Source organism: Nyctereutes procyonoides, unplaced genomic scaffold (genome assembly GCF_905146905.1).
Source record: "Nyctereutes procyonoides isolate TBG_1078 unplaced genomic scaffold, NYPRO_anot_genome, whole genome shotgun sequence".
NCBI lineage: Eukaryota > Metazoa > Chordata > Mammalia > Carnivora > Canidae > Nyctereutes > Nyctereutes procyonoides.
Window position 1 is genome coordinate 29,013,473 of NW_026575160.1, and position 13,529 is coordinate 29,027,001.

Below are 13,529 nucleotides of genomic sequence, written 5' to 3' on the forward strand. Positions count from 1 at the left end.
TTGTTAACATTTCACAGTGACTTGTGGGAGAAACAGACGATATCTTTTCTTCCTGCGGTTTACGTCATTTCTAAATTCACCCAGCAATTCAAAAGGGATCATTCGGTGCTCTAAGTTTAGGTTAAAAATAAATCTTACTATATTTTGGTGCAGTATCATGGAGTTTTCTCAACCAAAATAAGAAGACGACAAAAGTTTTGTTCCTAAAGTATAAAGATGAGTATTTTCTGCCAATATTTGTCTTAAGAGTATAAGGAACAGGGATCCCTGGGTGGCGCAGCGGTTTGGCGTCTGCCTTTGGCCCAGGGCACGATTCTGGAGACCCGGGATCGAATCCCACGTCGGGCTCCCGGTGCATGGAGCCTGCTTCTCCCTCTGCCTCTCTCTCTCTCTTTCTCTCTCTCTCTGTGTGACTATCATAAAAAAAATAAAAATTAAAAAAAAAGAGTATAAGGAACAGAAATAATGATACTTAATGACTCCTCATTTAACCAAAAGAGAAAACTTGATTGATCACAGATCACTCCCAGGAGTTTTCAAACTTGAATTTATAAAGAAGAATCTTCTTTTATTTGCTTATGAAAGATGTGACCTGGAACTGTCTATAGCCACGTCCTCCATGACATGGAGCAACTTGTGTGACAGAATGAATCTGAAGTGCTGACAAAAAGGGGGGGGGGGGAGAGGGAAAGAGAGAGAAGGAAGAGAAAGGAAAGAAGAGGAGAGAGAGAAGAGAGAATTCTGACTGAGTCAATAAACCCAATAGGTTCGAACTAATGACAAGACATTGAGAAGTTATTTCTAAAATTCTTGTATTGCAAAGGAAAGACCTTAAAATGTGATTCTGTTGGACCAGGGAGGCTATGATGAGATAGAAATCCTTTGAAATGATATTAAGAGACTTGGTTAGATTTCCTTCCAGTTTTCTGTTAGGACACAGGCCATGTACAACAAAGCTGTTACTTAGGAAGATGTCATAGCAAATGTCAGGGTGTTAGGGTGTTGGTGACTTCTTACAGCCTCCTCTAAGCTACAAGACAGAAACAAGCTAGGACCCAAGCTGGCTCATCTGAGAGAAAAAGGATCCATTGGGATCGATCAACAGTTTTGTTAGGAGAAGCCCTTTCTACCAGTAGCCAGAAACACAAGGAAGTGGAAAGTCTGCAGATTATGAAGACTGAACATTTTGTCTTTTAGTAGATGTTGTGTGTTGGCTTGGAATGGAGCTTTCAGAGGGAGTCAGAGAAATGGGAAGGTATAATCTCTCAAGATTTGTGCTGTGTACTCCCTACCTGACTGCTTCTCCAAACCCCTCATTTCAAAATACAATAGCCTGGGATCGGCCCAGTGGCAGGGTGAAGGTTTCAATATCTCTGGCTGTTCTAAGACAGTGGCCCAGAGCAGGCAATTAAATTGAGGATAGAGGAGGTAAAAACCCTAACTGGTTGCTAGAGGTGTATTTTACTTGACAAAATGGCAGATTGTATTTCCCAAAGATGATGAAAAATATCTTCCATACCACATTCTTACTCTGAGATTTTGATATTCTTCCTATTGCAAAGTGAGGTCTATGTCCCCTTGACCCTGAGTGGACCTCTGTGGCTACCTTAACCAACAGAATTAGCGATCCTTATGCCATGAGACTTAGGAGGCTTGTTCTGGAAAATGTATTCACTTCCACCTTGCTCGCTTGGGATAGTTATTCCTGAAACCCAGCTACCGTATCTGAAGCAGTTCAAACTAACCCATGACAAGAAAATAGATGGAGAAGCCATGTGTAGACGTTCTAGTTGGCAGGCCTAGTCAATGGCCATCACCAACCAGACACACGAAGATAACTTCAGATGATTTTAGCTCCCAACCACTGAGCCATCCCTAGGTTTCAGGTCTTTGAGCAAAGGCTCCAGACATAATAGAGCGGAAGATTTATGAAGCATAATCTTAAGATCCTTAGGGGCCTCCTGTGGGTAAATGGTTATATATGAGTCACTCCTCTAGAGCTTTCTGAAGTCTTAACAAAGGCTCCTACACACCACTCTAGATTTGATCTTTTTCTAGAAGTCTTCTCTTAATTTTTAATTTAAAAGTCATTTGCCTTATGGAATTGCTGGGTGTAAGAAACAGTTTTACTTTTCAGCCGAGGAAGTACCACTCCTTTTTCATGTAGCAATGCCGGAATTCTTTAGTTCATCCCTCCTCACATTTTATCATAGGCAGTAGAAAGAAGCCAGGTGGTATTTTTGATATTTTGCAGTCCTCAAGTTCTAGGTATTTTCTATTTTCTGCCTCGCTTCAAACAATAGTCTTGGCAAACTATCTACTACTGCTTAGCAATTGCTTGCTCTTCTCCAGCTTCTAGTAACATTTGCATGCTTTTCTTGAAACCCTTGCTGATGGCCTCCTCAAAGTCCTTTAATTTCAGCTGTCTCCTAAAAGCCCTTTAGATTCTCAAAATGTATCCTCAAGTCCCTTTGAGTTTCTCCTCACTTCTACCCCAAATCAATGCCACATGTTTCAGGTTGTTGTTGTTGTTGTTGTTGTCGTTGTTTTGGAAGCACCCTACTCAAAAGCTATTGTAGTATTTATTGTTTTATAACAAACTACCTGAAGCTTGTTGCATAAAATAGTCATCTTCCTGGGCTTAGAAATTGTGTGGACCAGGAATTTGAACAGATCAGAGTGGGCGAGTCTTGTTCCATGATACCTGGGGCTTTAGCTGGAAGCCTTGAAGATTGGGGATTACAAACTGGCTTGGGATCAAAATCCTCTGGAAGTGTCTTCACTGTGTCTGGTTAATGATAGCTGTTGACCAGGACTCTCAGCAAGAACAACTACATATGTTCTCACCATGTGTTTTTTTTTTTTTTTTTTTTTTCTGCATGGGCCAGTCTTAACTTCCTCACAGCATGGTAGCTGAATTCCAAGATTGCAGACAGCAAGGTGGAAATGCATGACACCTTTCTGAACTAGCGTGTTCCGTAGAGGGTTGTTCAAGACCTGCACGTTCTAAGTGTAAGACTGGTTCTAACCGGATGCTAGGAGAAACTCTCTAAATCCTTGGTTTATAAGTAATTACAAAAGCTTGGACTGAAAGGGACAGAGTTAGTACAAGATACAAAGAGGGGTTTGGACCTCCAGCTTTTGCATGTAGGAGGCAGGTTGAGAAAATGACTCAGATGCAAACATGAAGTGGTTTTGATGGAAAAGGAAGAATGATTTAGAGAGCAGGACCAAGATCCCAGAGGGTGGAGCCAAGATCTGTGCACTAGGAGTAGAAATGAGTCCTAAATCAAAAGAGTAGGAACATGTGGCTAGTGGAATTTCAGAATCGCTATGGAACAGTGGTTGTTTATGTGGTTCCCGTTTTATTCTCTTTTGAAAGGGACCCTCTATAGCAGATACTCTAGGACTGCCCACTATATGTTGTGAGAAATAGATAATTTATTTCTGTAGTCCAGAGTCTTTCTGACCAAGAAGAATAGTATTCAAAGAGCTGCAGTCATTTAACCACACCTGAGGAGCACCACCTACACTGGGACTTGATTTAGGTGACAGATACTAGGCTTTGAACTAGGAGACTTGAAGATCTTAGAGGGTGAAATAAATCATTGTATTTGGCATGTGGAAGGGGTGTGAATTTTTGTAACAATAGGGCAGGGGGTAGAAGATTATATTTTTCAAAGATTGCAAGATCCCACATACTTTTCTTAAATTGCGATTTTGATACTCCTCTCATTAGAGTGGGGTCTATGTCTCCTGCATTTAAACTAAAGCAGGTCTTTCAGACTATCTCAAACCATGGACCATGATAGAAATGACACTATATGACTTTATAAGCCAGATCCTTAAAATGCTATAAATTCCATCTCACTCTCTTGGAACACTTGTTTTTGTTGTTGTCATCGTCTATTTGTTTTTAATTTTTAATTTTGAGTAGAGTTGACATCCAACGTTACATTAGTTTCAGATGTACAACAAAGTGACTCGACTTTTTTAGATGTTATGCTGGGCTCACCACAAGTGTAGTTACCATGTGTCACCCTACAACACTAATGCAGTATCACTGACTTTATTCCCAATGCTGTACCTTTTATCTCCAGGACTTATTCACTCCATAATTGGAAGTGTGTATCTCCCGCTCCCTTCACCCATTTTGCCCACCCTTCAACCCCTCAGTCCCTTCCTCCTGGCAACCATCAGCTTGTTCTCTGTACTTATAGGTCTGATTCTCCTTTTTGTTTGTTTATTCATTTTTCTAGATTCCACACATGCATTTTTGAAACCCAGCCAACATATCGTAAAGAAGTCCAAGTAGCTAAGAGAGGCCTAGCTAGAAAGGAACTGGTACTTCCACCCACAAATGTTTTGAGGTCCCAGCTGGCAGCCAGCACCAACATGCCAGTCATGAAGCCATCTTACCGGACCGTAGTCCAGCCATCTCAGCTGAGGTTATATGCAGCAGAAACAAAGGATCCTTGCCTTTGCTGTTCAAGCTGTAGATTTGTAAGCAAAATAATTCTTTGTTGTTGTTGTTTGAAGCTACGAAGGTTTGGGATGACTTGTGATACAACAGTGGATAATATATTTCTGGAATCATCAAAAGAAGTGGTTCTCAACTGAGAATGATTTAGCCTCACAGAAGACATTTGGCAATGTCTGGAGACATTTTTGGTTGTCACAACCAGGGCAAAGTGGTACTGGCATCTAGGAGGTCAGGGCCAGGAATACTGCTAAACATTCTGCAATACATAAGACAGCCCCCTACAACAAAAAATTATCTGGCCCAAAATGTCATTGGTATCATGACTGAGAAATATCGATTTAATGTTCCCCTGAAATAAGCCTGGAAAAGTACCCTATCACTCCTTCCCTTACGTTATCCCAAATATCCCAATCCTCCAAAAAGGTGCTCTTAAGGTGAAACAGCTCTCCAGAAAGAATATCTCAAACAATGCCTTTCAAGAACTTCACCTTAGGGGATAATGAATAAGGTAAAGCCCCCCCAAAAAAGTAACAATCCAGTATATCTACAATGAAAGCAAAGTTAGTGAAAGTTACTAACAGTAAAGTTAGTTTTTATATTCCCAGTTCTGTAGGAGTAGTGTTTGCTGTGAAACAGCCACAGATAGCTTCTGTTTGTTTTCCAAGTAGGGGTTTTATTGTGGCCATGTTGCTTTTGTTCCCCCACTTTACTAGGTCAAATAGTGTCCCTCCAAGATCCATATCCCCCTGAAACCTCAGAATGTGACCTTATTTGGAAATAGGATTTTTGCAGCTGTGATTAGGTAATATGAAGTCATACTAGGTTAGGGTGGGCCCTAACTCCAGTGACTGGTCTCTTCATAAGTGAAAGAAGAGAGAGATTCAGACACACACACACACACACACACACACACACACACACACACACACGAGAAAACAGCCATGTGAACATTCCTCAGGAAGGGCTCATGAACACTGTATTTCCTGAGTTCTATGTTCATAAAAAGTCTGTGCCCTTTAAACCTAAAAGTCACCTCATATAAAATCCTTGGCTTACACTCTCTCTCTCGAATATCTTTAATATGTTACTCTTTCTTCTGATCTAGATTTCTGTAGAAGAATTCGGATGATAAGATAATTTTCTTCTCATTATAAGTCATGTGCTTTTTAAATCTAGATATCCCGGGATCCCTGGGTGGCGCAGCGGTTTGGCGCCTGCCTTTGGCCCAGGGCGCGATCCTGGAGACCCGGGATCGAATCCCACGTCGGGCTCCCGGTGCATGGAGCCTGCTTCTCCCTCTGCCTGTGTCTCTGCCTCTCTCTCTCTCTCTCTCTGTGACTATCATAAATAAATAAATAAATAAATAAATAAATAAATAAATAAATAAATAAATAAATAATAAAAAAAATAAATCTAGATATCCGAAGGACTTTTGCCCCCTATTCTTCAAAGTCCGGTAATTTTACAAAAATAAGTTCTGGTGTTGGTTATTTTGAGTTAATTTAGGGACGCAGTACGATCTTTCAGTATCTAGTTCTAAATATATATTTTTTTAATTCAGCAAAGGTTTTCTTGAATCATGGTTTTTAGTATTCATTCCTCTGACTTGATTTTCTTCTTCGGGGACTCCTCCTATTCATATGTTCCATTGTTTTATCCTATTCTCAATGTTTGTTATTGTCTCTGGAATATTTTCTCTTTTTTCCTTAATTTTCTTTTGGTTTTTCAGGAAAAAAAATTCTCTTTTTTCCCTATTTTTCTCAGGCATCATCAGTTTTGCCCTTGTATTCTTTTTTCATTTAGTTTTCACTTATGTAATATTATTTTTTCATTTCTAATTCCTTCCTGAGTTCCATCATTTCTCTTCTGAGTTTTTCTAATTCTGCTTTGTGTAGTTCTTTCCTGGAATGTGCTAACTTTTTAATGTCTTTCAGCTTGTTTTAAAATAATAGCTTATAGTTTTGTTCTGTTTTGTGGACTCATCTTTCTGATATTCTTTCGTTATCTGTAGGGAAAGTATTCAGGTCCATTTTCTCTTCTTATGATAACTTTGTATTTGATTTGACCTCAATAATTTACTGTTGCTCATTTTTATGTGACAATAACTTTCCTAAACTTTTACAAACAGGTGGTTTTCAGAAAATTGTGCCCCAATTCAGATAGCTCCACCTTCCCTTGTTTTTATGAAGTGTTAAAAAATACAGCAGTGCTGTTGGGATTTCCTGACTCTGTTTCCCTCTCAAGTTGTTGAGCACTTAAAAAATGGCTGGTGTGACTGAGGAACTGAATTTTAAATTTAAATTTATGTCAATTAATTTAATGTAATTAATTAACATTTAAATAACTACAGGTGGTTACTGGCTACCACAGTAGAGAGTGCTTCTCTAGCCTTCCACTTTCCAACATCTGTTCGGCTTCCTCTGTTCTGTTTGATTTTCCTCAGTGTGCTTCTTATTGTGGGTCCTTCTGCAAGAGAGTCATGAAGGGTCAGTTTTGAAATATTATGACGGTGAGACTGCTTCAGCCTCTTTAATCATTCTTAACTGTGTCACCTGCTGTTATAAAAAGCCACGTTTTTAAAGAATAACCGGGAAAAAATAAAATGAATAAAAGACACGTTTTAAAAGAATAACTGGGAAAAGGTAAAATAAGTAAGTGGGAAACATCTCCAGTTCTTCTGTCCATCAGACACCACCCTATTGCTTCCTTCCTCTTTTCACAAAATTGTGTGTACACACAATTGTCTTGTGGCTCTTGGTGGTTTGTCCCTCACTGCATCTATTTTGGGGTTTGTGTAGATACCTCATCACCCAGTTTTACTGCAAAGGTTGCCCATGGGCTTTTGATTTTGCTACCCAGTTTTTTATTTCGTTTTTCAATGTGGGTTTTCAGAGAGATCAAAAATTACGCTGTCACTGTCCCATCTTCCTAAAATGCTCTGAATAACATTTTTAAATAAGGTTTTTCCATTAAGAAATATGTCATGGTCATCATGGAATATTTTTTTTAAGGAAAGAAGGAATCCCCACGGACTCACCAATCAAAGACAAACCACCACTGACATTTTAGTGTATTTTCCTCATGTTCCTTTTCTGTGCAAAGTATTTTTGCATAGTTGTGAGCATAATATATATGTGTGTGTGTGTGTGTGTGTGTATACATATATATAAAAATCTGTTGTATTTTTGTTCCCATAACATAATTGTTCATTGTTACAAAAATTCTTAAGTATTATCATTTAGACACTATGATTAATCTATCATATGGATAATTCATTACTAAGTTAGCCAATGCCCAATGTTTGGTTAATTCACAAAATTTTACAGGTAATAGTTTGCTCTGAGATATGTTGGTAATCCCTACAGAACCATGCGTAATCCTATACAAGCTGCTAATGAACAATAATAGCTATAGCAGTGGCATAGGAGGAGTTCCTCTAACGTGTTAATAAGTGATTACCATTTCTAAAGAGGACTTCTGGGACAACATTAATAATTGAGGAGAGAGGTGTAATCATCTCTGTCTTGAAATTTTACCTGACTTTGTAGAAAACTTTCCTTTCCCTAGTGTTTATGTTTACTGTTTGTGCCTCTCTCTATACATATATGTATATGTGCATATGTATGCACGTATGCCTGTGTATTTATAATCAGCCATCTGAATCTCTAGCCCACATCTTTCTTTGGACCCCCATACTCAATCCAACTGCCCTCAAAGAATCCCCAATGAAATACCCATTATCTTCCTCAATCGTCCTTTTTTTTTCTTACCTTATTGAGTGAGTTAGATCTACCAAAGTGTTCACCCAAAATAGATTCCTAAGAGTCATTCTAGACTCCTTATCTTCCCTCCTTTCAAATCAATCAATTCTAATAATTTCCATGTCCTTAGTATCATTGATTACCCCTTCTAACTCTCCATACCCTTTTTTACTCTTACTTTGGCCCTCATCCTATTTCAGGTGGGATACAGCTAGCATTTCCCAAATTTGCCAATGATTTCCTTTTTGTTAAATCCAATGGGGATTCAATCCTTCTCTACAATTTGACGTTGTCAACTAATTTCTTCTTTAATTTCCTCTTGGTTGCTGGAACTCTATTTGAAATTCTTTTCCTTATGCTCTAACTGGCTCTCGTCCCCTTTCTGGGCTTCCCTCGCTCAGCTTTGCTCAATTGTAGTCATTTTGATACTCTCCCTTATTTTTTAGTGTTCCATGCTGATCTTAGTCTATCCATGGCTTTCGATTATTTAAATATGTAGGCTGCTGAATCCTAAGTTACCATTTTAGTCCAGCTCTCATCTCTGACTTCTATTTGGATACTTTGCTTCATATCCCAACCTCAAACCCATTATACTAAACACTGAGCCCTTTATCCCCACCATCCCCCAAAGAAGGCACAACTAAACAAGACTCTGTCCTTCATCATATATTTGAGCTTTTCCTGAACTATCGATGAGTGATCAAACCAGAAACATGTGTGCTGTCTTCTATTCGTTTCTCTGTCATCAGTTACATCTAGTCAACAGTGCCAGTTCTAACTCCTTAATATCTCTCTAGTTAACACTTGAATTGCTAACTGAAGACTCACAATCTAATCCTCCTAACTCAACGCTTCCCCGTCTCGATTGGATCTTCTATAATATTGGCACAGTAGATTCCTGATAGAAATCAGCTTCCATCCTTGCTAATGATACAAACACAAAGTGTTGCGGGGAGGGCTGAGAAGAAAGGGAGAAGGTGGAATTTGATGGCTACTTAAAAAAAAAAAAAAGTAGCCAGATCTTTTTCTTAGTGTCATCCCTGAAATCTCACCGAATAAGCCCCAAATTTAGGTCATGACATTTGTTTGATGCCTTATTTAAGCTATTTTATTGGACATTTTCCATCTCTTAAGCTCCCTGAAAGAGGCCAAATTGCCTTGTCACAGCTAAGCCTCCTATACAGGGAGCTTAATACCCAGTAAACTTTGGAGGGGCCCAAATATTTTAGGATGGTTTGGGAAAATGGAATGGGAAAGTTTTCTTCAACTGAGTTAGAATGAAGAATTCACGATCCATCTTGGTCATTCCATTTTTAGTTTATTAATAGAATGAGGAAAACATGCACATTATAAATCAATGCTCTGCTGAACAGTGTTAACAAACAGCCAAGTGAGCAAAGGGTTGAAAGTGTTGACTAAACATGAGTTTGGGGTGTTTTCCGTTACCAAATTTTCAGAGGTAAAGGAAGAGACATCTGTACCCTGATATCTACTTTGGGGGGGGGTGGATCTTTTCCTTTTTAAAAATAGATGCCAGATGAAGTCACCTCTTGTCTGTGCAGTACAGTTTTTTGCCACCACCACAAACTGAAAAAGAAACGGACTCTTCTGTCTTTTCTCTTTTCCTTAGTCTCGACACACGGCGTCTAGGTCCCCAAAGATGCTGGGGGCACTGCTTAGTCTCATGAGCGCTCGCTCTGTCTGCCCCCAGGAAATCGGGCAGATGCCGACACTTCTGGGGTCCTCAGTTCCCAGGAAAACGAGGAAGCTGGACTCCGTAACCGGGGGATCCCTTCCAGACCCACTCCCGTGATGTTCACGCGGTCCCCGTGGAGCCAAGCCCTGAGCCCTCGCGCTGCCGCCTGGGCCCACGAATCTCCTCCAGCAGAGCCCAGATCCGGAGCCTCCGAGCCCGCTCACTGCGGGGACAAGGCCGGGCCTCCCCTGCTGGGGGGGGGGGGTCACACCCTCGCTGGCGCCACTCACCCCATCCCTGTTTCTGAACCACTGGGTGCTCAGGGAACACGTGGGGGGGTGGGGCGAGGGGCTGGGCCAGGCCCGGGACGGGGGGGGGGGGCAGTGGCCTCGGGGCGCAGGCCCGGCCCCGAGTCCCCAGCAGTCCCCACCGTCGCGTGTGTCCCCACCTGCACCGCCGGCCGCGCGGGCCTGGACTTCATCCCGAGCCCCAGCAGGGGCCCCGGGCTGGGCGGGCCTCGACTCCCCCCCCCCCCCCCAGCCCCGGCAGGTGCCCCCGGCCGCGCGGGCCTGGCCTCCCCTCCCCTCCCCGGGCGCGGCCCCGCCCTCACCTCGCTCGCGGCCCCGCGGAGGCCGGCGGCGCCCGGTGATTGGCCGCCGCCCGCGCCGCCCCGCTGCCATTGGCTGCCCGCGCCTCTTTGTTCCCGGGCCGCGCGGCGGAAGTTGGACGGCGGGGGCGGGCGGCGCGGGCGGCGGCGTGGAGTCCTCGCGGGTCCTCCCGGCTGCTGCGGGTCCCCGCGGTCCTCCCCGCGGTCCTCCCCGCGGTCCTCCCCGCTGCTCCTCCCCGCTCCTCGGGCCTCCCGGGCCTCCCCGCTGCTCCCCGGTCCCCCCCTCCCCCGGTCCCCGCGGCGCAGCGGACGGCGGGCGAGCCCGGGCGCGAGGTCCCGGCCCCGCGGACATGGAGCTGGAGGCCAAAGTGAAGAAGGTAGGCGGGGGCGGGGGCACCTGGCGGGGGCACCTGGCGGGGGCGGGGGCACCTGGCGGGCGGGGCGGGGCGCGAGGCGGCGGGTCTCGGGCCGCGGCCCCGACGGTTGGGTGCGGGGCCCGCGAGCGGCGGGGAGGGCGGGTCGGGCACCGGGCGCGCCTCGCAGCCTCGGGAGCCTCCCCCCCCCCCACGCCCCGAGGTCGGGCCCTCTCGCTGCGCTTCCCCCGCACCCGCCGCCCGACCGCCTGACGAGTGACTGTGCGCTCCCTTTTCTTTCCCTTTTCTCCCTTGGTCCCCCGTGCACCGCCCCCCTCGTCGTGCGTCCTGCTCCTGGAGTTGGGCGGCCGGGCCCGCAGGCGACTGTCACCGTGACCCCGGTCACCCCCTCTCCCATCCCGTCCCCGGCCTTCGGGACCCGCAGCCCTCCCTGAGCCCCCGCAGCCCTCCCTGGGCTCCCATAGTCCTACCTGAGCCCCGCAGCCCTCCCTGAGCCCCCGCAGCCCTCCCTGGGCTCCCATAGTCCTACCTGAGCTCCCGCAGCCCTCCCTGAGCCCCCGCAGCCCTCCCTGAGCCCCCGCAGCCCTCCCTGGGCTCCCATAGTCCTACCTGAGCTCCCGCAGCCCTCCCTGAGCCCCCGCAGCCCTCCCTGGGCTCCCATAGTCCTACCTGAGCTCCCGCAGCCCTCCCTGAGCCCCCGCAGCCCTCCCTGGGCTCCCATAGTCCTACCTGAGCCCCCGCAGCCCTCCCTGGGCTCCCATAGTCCTACCTGAGCTCCCGCAGCCCTCCCTGAGCCCCCGCAGCCCTCCCTGGGCTCCCATAGTCCTACCTGAGCCCCCGCAGCCCTCCCTGGGCTCCCATAGTCCTACCTGAGCTCCCGCAGCCCTCCCTGAGCCCCCGCAGCCCTCCCTGGGCTCCCATAGTCCTACCTGAGCTCCCGCAGCCCTCCCTGAGCCCCCGCAGCCCTCCCTGGGCTCCCATAGTCCTACCTGAGCCCCCGCAGCCCTCCCTGGGCTCCCATAGTCCTACCTGAGCCCCCGCAGCCCTCCCTGAGCCCCCGCAGCCCTCCCTGAGCCCCCGCAGCCCTCCCTGGGCTCCCATAGTCCTACCTGAGCTCCCATAGGCCTACCTGAGCCCCCGCAGCCCTCCCTGAGCCCCCGCAGCCCTCCCTGAGCTGCTCCTACCTGAGCTGCTCCCTGCCTCGGGGCAGCCGCACGTGGGCGCCCGACTGTGACCCCGCAGGAACGCTGATGTCACATTCCAGCGTGACCTTCCCTGGGAAAGGTCTCATTCCAGGGAATCGTGCCTGCGTACCTTGCGGTGACTTTAAGCTCGCTGTCCCTTATCAAATAGGGAGAGGGAGTTTTGCAGAGAGAAAGGAGGGGGAAAAAAATCGAACCTTAGTTTTCTCCCCTGGCCCACGAGGGTTGCCAAAATTGCCATTATTTCATCTTCTAGAGACGAAGTTCTCGACTTAAGCATTAATTCTGTTTCATGCCCCAGAACTGCACTTTTGAAAATGTCGGCAAATGCAAAGCTCTTAGGTTGGGAAGCCGTTGAAACATAAAAACTTGGCAGTAGAAAAACCGTTTATCACGTAAGGCCGCACCTGCCACTTACAGGGAATCTAAGAAGAGGAAAACATAATGTAAGAGTAGTGTGATTGCATTCTCCTCTCTTCCCTTTTGGTTTCCTGTCCTCTTAAATGACACAGTACTTTTTGTTGACCTTGCCTGGCACTAGGACAGCTTTTTGTTTGCTGCTTAGCTAGCCTTCCATTCATGAACACTGCTCCTTTTCTCAAGTGGGTAAGAGCTACCTAATACCTAAAATTTGAGGAGTCTTCCCTGTGCCTATACATATTGACGCAAACACTACTTTTTAAGAGTCAGCTTCCTTTTGGAGAGGAAGGGATGGATAGGTGAAGCACAGAGGATGTTTTTTTTTAGGGCAGTGAAACTATTCTGTATGCCGACTACCATGGTACGTACCTGCCGGTACAGAACGGTAAAAATGCGTAGAATGAACGACACCAAGAATGAGCCCGAAAGTAAACTCTGGACTTTGGGGGAATAAGGATGTGTCTGTGTAGGTTCATCAGTTGTAACAAAGGTACCACTTTGGTGTGGGATATTGATACTGTGAGGAGTTATGTGGGGGCTCCATGCGAGGTGGGGGGGGCAGGAACTTATATGGGAATTCCATACCTTGTGCTCCAATGTTCCTATGAACAGAAAACCACTCTGGAAAAGGAAATGTACTTACAAGGGGGAAAAAATCAGCATTTAAAAGTGATTTTGAAATTATTGGAGATAAAGAAGGAGTAATTCTGAGGGAGAAAGTCCAAAGTTAGGAATGAATGCCCTTACAAGGGAAAAATTCAGACATTATTCATAAACAATTTCCTTAGCTTTAAAATGTGGATTATGATTTTTAAAGTTGCCCTTAATGTATGGTATAATTCTTTCATCTCCCCTTTAGTGTAAAAGGCTGTCTTTTCCATCCAAGAATCTTATCCTTTTCTCTGATTCTCCTCCTCTCCTTCCTCTACTGCAGAGAAAAAAAGGATTCTGTACATTTAAAGATCTTACAATCCCATGAGAGTAAC

The 13,529-nt window shown here is 45.4% G+C and overlaps 1 protein-coding gene across 1 annotated transcript in view; it reads left to right on the forward strand.

The window, feature by feature from the left end:
* Positions 1–10,670: 10,670 nt before the first annotated feature.
* The window catches only part of TES (testin LIM domain protein), a 47,657-nt gene continuing 44,798 nt past the window's right edge, over positions 10,671–13,529 (forward strand). The window contains exon 1 of the mRNA XM_055314855.1: positions 10,671–10,924. Coding sequence (XP_055170830.1) covers positions 10,898–10,924 — 27 coding nt within the window. The 5' untranslated portion in view covers positions 10,671–10,897. The remainder of the gene's footprint in view (positions 10,925–13,529) is intronic.